Below are 4,237 nucleotides of genomic sequence, written 5' to 3'. Positions count from 1 at the left end.
CCTGCAGCAGACGGGCTGTGTGGGTTTCTGCTCTGCAGCTTTCTCACCGTTAGCTGAGGTTATTCACATCAACAACACGACGACAGTTTAAACCATGGACTCTGGTTAAAGCATCATTCCAGGAACTTGAGTTTGATTTCCGAGCTCAGCACAAACTGTCTCAGCTTTTTATAATCTGTGAGAGAAACATTTCAAACTGTGAACTCAGAGCTGAGAAGCTGAAATAAAAAGACATGTTCAACCTGCAGTCTGCTCTTAATCTGTTTAGAGACCTCACACTAATTATTGTAGTGATAATTATTTTAGTTTGTTTTGTTTTATTGATTCTGTAAGTGTCAGAGTTTAATGACTGATCCCAACATGTAACATAAAACAACATATTAGAACATGTGGGAAAAGATCAAAGCGTGCAACATCAATAGACACAACAAGTTTATTGAGAAAGTTACAGAGAATAAAAAAAAAACCTGCTGCACTCTGAATATTGTATTAAAAAGAAACACAAGCAGATCAATCATCTATTATACAAATAAGACTTTTTTTACATGTTTAACTGCTGATGAAGCTTTAAATGAGGTGAATTGATGAGATTTGATTGTGAGAAAGGTCGAGCAGAAAACAGTCAGTCAGCATGTGTGCTGTTGATGGACGGTCCCTTGTTTGTGAGGCTCCTCAGCAGACAGAGTCCACAGCAGTACACCAGACTCTTCACTATCAGCACCGTGTACAGCAGCACGAGCAGCTTCACCCTGCACTGAGACTGGAAGGACACTGACACACACGCAGACGGACAGGTCATTCATCTCTTTGTGCAAATTCAGTCTCTGTTTACATTTTATTATAATATGATCAGATTTCATCATTAGAATTAGCAGTTTAACTATTTATCAAGTTGTTAAAGCTGACTAAACTAGATGTCTTCCTCTGCTGCTTTGCTGAACATCACAGAACATTGGAGCTGTTCATGCAGAGAGGCAGAAGGTGATCTTACAGTCAGCCTGCTGCACAGCCAGCAGGTCTACCGGCTCTCTCTCTGGAGGACAGGAGGCTGCAGGAGCTGGAACCTCTGTTAAAGACAAGGAGTCCAAAAGAAATGTCAGTCCTCTGCTCCAGCGTCTCCACATGAAGCTGAATCACTGCTGAACACAGACACCAAGCCTTCCTTACCTTGTTCTCTTTGGGCCTCCACTGTGCCCCCCTCGTGACGCACGGAGCAGAGGTATTTATATGTGCTGTTCTCTCTCTGATGGATCAGCAAGATGGCGGCGGTGCGTCCCGACTCTCTGAGCTCCAGCTGCTCTCCCTCAGCAGGGGGCAGCTCCTCCAGAGGACCGTCCTCCGCTCGTCTTCTCCAGGAGATCTGGACCAGAGGAGGAAACATGGCTGAGGCCACACACAGCAGGGAGCTCTTCCCCTCCAGCTGGGCTGTGGGTGCTGCCGGGTACACGCTCACCACGGGCTTCACTACCTGCTCGTCTGAAGCAGCACACACACACACACACACACACACACACACACACACACACACACACACACACACACACACACAGCACTAAGGTCAGCACATAAACTGTGTTCACCTGCATATCAAACAGTTATCTGCTGATGTCATTATACAGGTAACACATACACATGAAACACAATTGTCATTGTCATTATTACAATATGAACAGCTCGTTATATAAACTCTAACATGTACTCAACTATAAGCACTGAAAAAAACTGATTCTGAATCATTTTTAATAAAAATACAATAAATAAATTAACATGAGAAGTTCAGATTTATTAAAGACAGACAGGAACAAAATAACAATATAACACAATCAGCTAATATACCTTTATACAATATAAAATACTTTGTATTAATGTTAATGTAATTATTATAAGTTACATATTTACATTCACACTAAATACAATCAGCATTTTAACAACATTATGTATAACTTATTATAGATTTATGATCATGTAATTTACTCTCATTGTTGAAGAATCAAATCAATAAAACAATAAGTTAAAAGTGTTTTTCATCACAATTCAAAATTTAGACTCAAAACTTCAATGAAAGTTTGGATGTCAAATAATAAAAAATACAGATATTATATAAGATAAAATATTATTGATCCCAGAGCAGAAGAACCAAATATTATAATAATATATAATAAATATAATATTGTGTGTATTGTTAAAGAATCGAATGTGTGTAAGAACTAATATAAAATCTAATTTACTATCCAACATATATTTACTGTTCTATACATTTAAGATACAAACATGTTTCTGTTTGAGCCGTTAAACATCATCCTGTTAATTAAATAATAAAATACACATTGGAATACATTAACAGTAAAAGTATAGTAATATTATATTAAATATCTTTCTGGCTAATTATATCAATAAATCTTCCACTTAAAGACGCATGCACGATCATATGAGACACAATTGTCATGAGGTTCATTTTAATGATTAAACATGATTAAATATTTAAAGTTATATGGTTTTAAAAATATAATAAACTGATAGATTTCAAAGTTTGTAATTTCATACATAATCTTGTTTTCACAAAACAAGCTGAGTTACTGAGATGATCAAACACAGTTTATTTGTAACATTATATATATTAACTTTACACACTGCCTTATACTGTTCATTGGTAAATAACTCTTATGTATTTAACTCTTTTGCATCTTTTTTTGTATTTAACTTTATTCTGCCAATTCTATTTAATTCTGGCATTCATATTTAAATCCCCGTAGATCCACTTCTCAGCATTTCATCTTTGTCTCTTATTGTTTTGTATATAGAATGCACATGTTGGACATTTTTCTGACTTCTATTCTATGCCATATATTTCCCTTTGCTGTCTCTGTGTCAGAGCGACTGTAACAAAGTGGGGATTAATAAAGTATTTCTGATTGTGATGAAACCTTTTATTTTAAACTCAGGTTCATCCAGTGCAGAAATGTAGAATAACTTTAGATGTGAATTTAAATTTAAATAGATATTTTAAGGGATCATGAAACTTTTTAATGTTATCACAGCTGTGTGGCTGAATTGTCTGCTAAATATGAAAACAACAACAACATGTAAAGACTGAAACACAGAAAATAATAAAACAAAAAAACTGAAGTTATGAATGTTTGTTCTTACCTGTTACAATCAGTTTAGTTCCAGAGCCAAAGATTAAGTATTCTCCTCCTTCCCACAGTGAAACAGACTGATACAAAAACCTGTGTGCTGCTCAAAGTGTCTGCTGACATGAACGAGTCCAAATGATGAAGCAGGATCATATTTCAGCCCTGTGATGTGTTTTTATCTGATGTAAGACACTTTATTTACTGTGCAATATATATTATCTACTGTGCAACATTTTAATGTGCAATATACACACATTGTTTGACTTGATGCATGTTTATATGTTACTGTGGTGCCTGAATGTCGCTCACTTAAGGTGAAGCATTCCTTAACTTTATTGTACATTGTATAAAGACAATAAAGGTTTTCTATTGTTCTTTAATCTATTGTAAAGTTCACATCAACATGACTGTCTCTTCTGTTAGTGTCTCTTTAGACACCAGCAGTGTTGCTCTGTGGAAGCTAATGTCTGTCTGTCCACGACTTTAGTCCACATGGATCGGACCTGGACCAGAGGATGGATGGATCTGTACACATTCTTGGTCCCCTGAGGATTCATTCATTCATTCATTCATTCATTCATTGGTTCACTGTGTGGATTCTGACGTTTCCTTTAGCGCCACCAGCAGGTCAGTGTTTTCAGCTCAGAGTGAAATATCTTAGCTGTTGGATGGATGAACGTTTAGGGCCCTATCTTCCACCCGGTGCAGTCGTAATTCTCACGCCAAGCGCCCACGTTGTGTAAACAGCAAGTGATCTTGCGCCACTGTTAGTGCCTATGGGTGTGTTGGTTTTGATATGAGGTGTGGCCTGGCAAACGGGTGGTGCGTTGCTAACTTGAGGACGCAGAAAGCGACTGCACCTTAGACCAAATAAAACCTGGTCTAAAGTCTAAAGTCTATGGCGCAGTCTGTGTTTGCTATTTAGAGGGCGCATTATGGACGTACATCGGCCAGTTTACAACACGAGTCTGCTTGTCACTCACACGGGGACGCTCAGCAGCGCTTCTACTCATCAGGAAAAAGCAGTGTTTTCACAGATACAGTGAAAAATCCTTGTTTAAAGGACAGACTGCAAGCTTTGGTTTCCCTCATCTTCTTAAATC

At 37.6% G+C, this 4,237-nt stretch overlaps 1 protein-coding gene across 1 annotated transcript; it reads right to left on the bottom strand.

The window, feature by feature from the left end:
- Positions 1–249: 249 nt before the first annotated feature.
- Positions 250–3,238, bottom strand: LOC138611060 (immunoglobulin lambda-1 light chain-like; the record flags this gene model as incomplete). The annotated part of the gene is made up of 4 exons (XM_069683956.1): positions 250–771; positions 992–1,066; positions 1,168–1,476; positions 3,148–3,238. Coding segments are annotated over 4 exons (624 nt in total), but the record flags the coding sequence as incomplete, so codon positions are not given.
- Between the last annotated feature and the right edge of the window lie 999 nt (positions 3,239–4,237).

The sequence above is a fragment of the Semicossyphus pulcher genome, unplaced genomic scaffold (assembly GCF_022749685.1).
Source record: "Semicossyphus pulcher isolate SPU_LCO1_2020_fin unplaced genomic scaffold, fSemPul1.0.p SCAF_7, whole genome shotgun sequence".
Lineage (NCBI taxonomy): Eukaryota > Metazoa > Chordata > Actinopteri > Labriformes > Labridae > Semicossyphus > Semicossyphus pulcher.
This window is presented reverse-complemented; position numbering and strand designations above follow the sequence as displayed.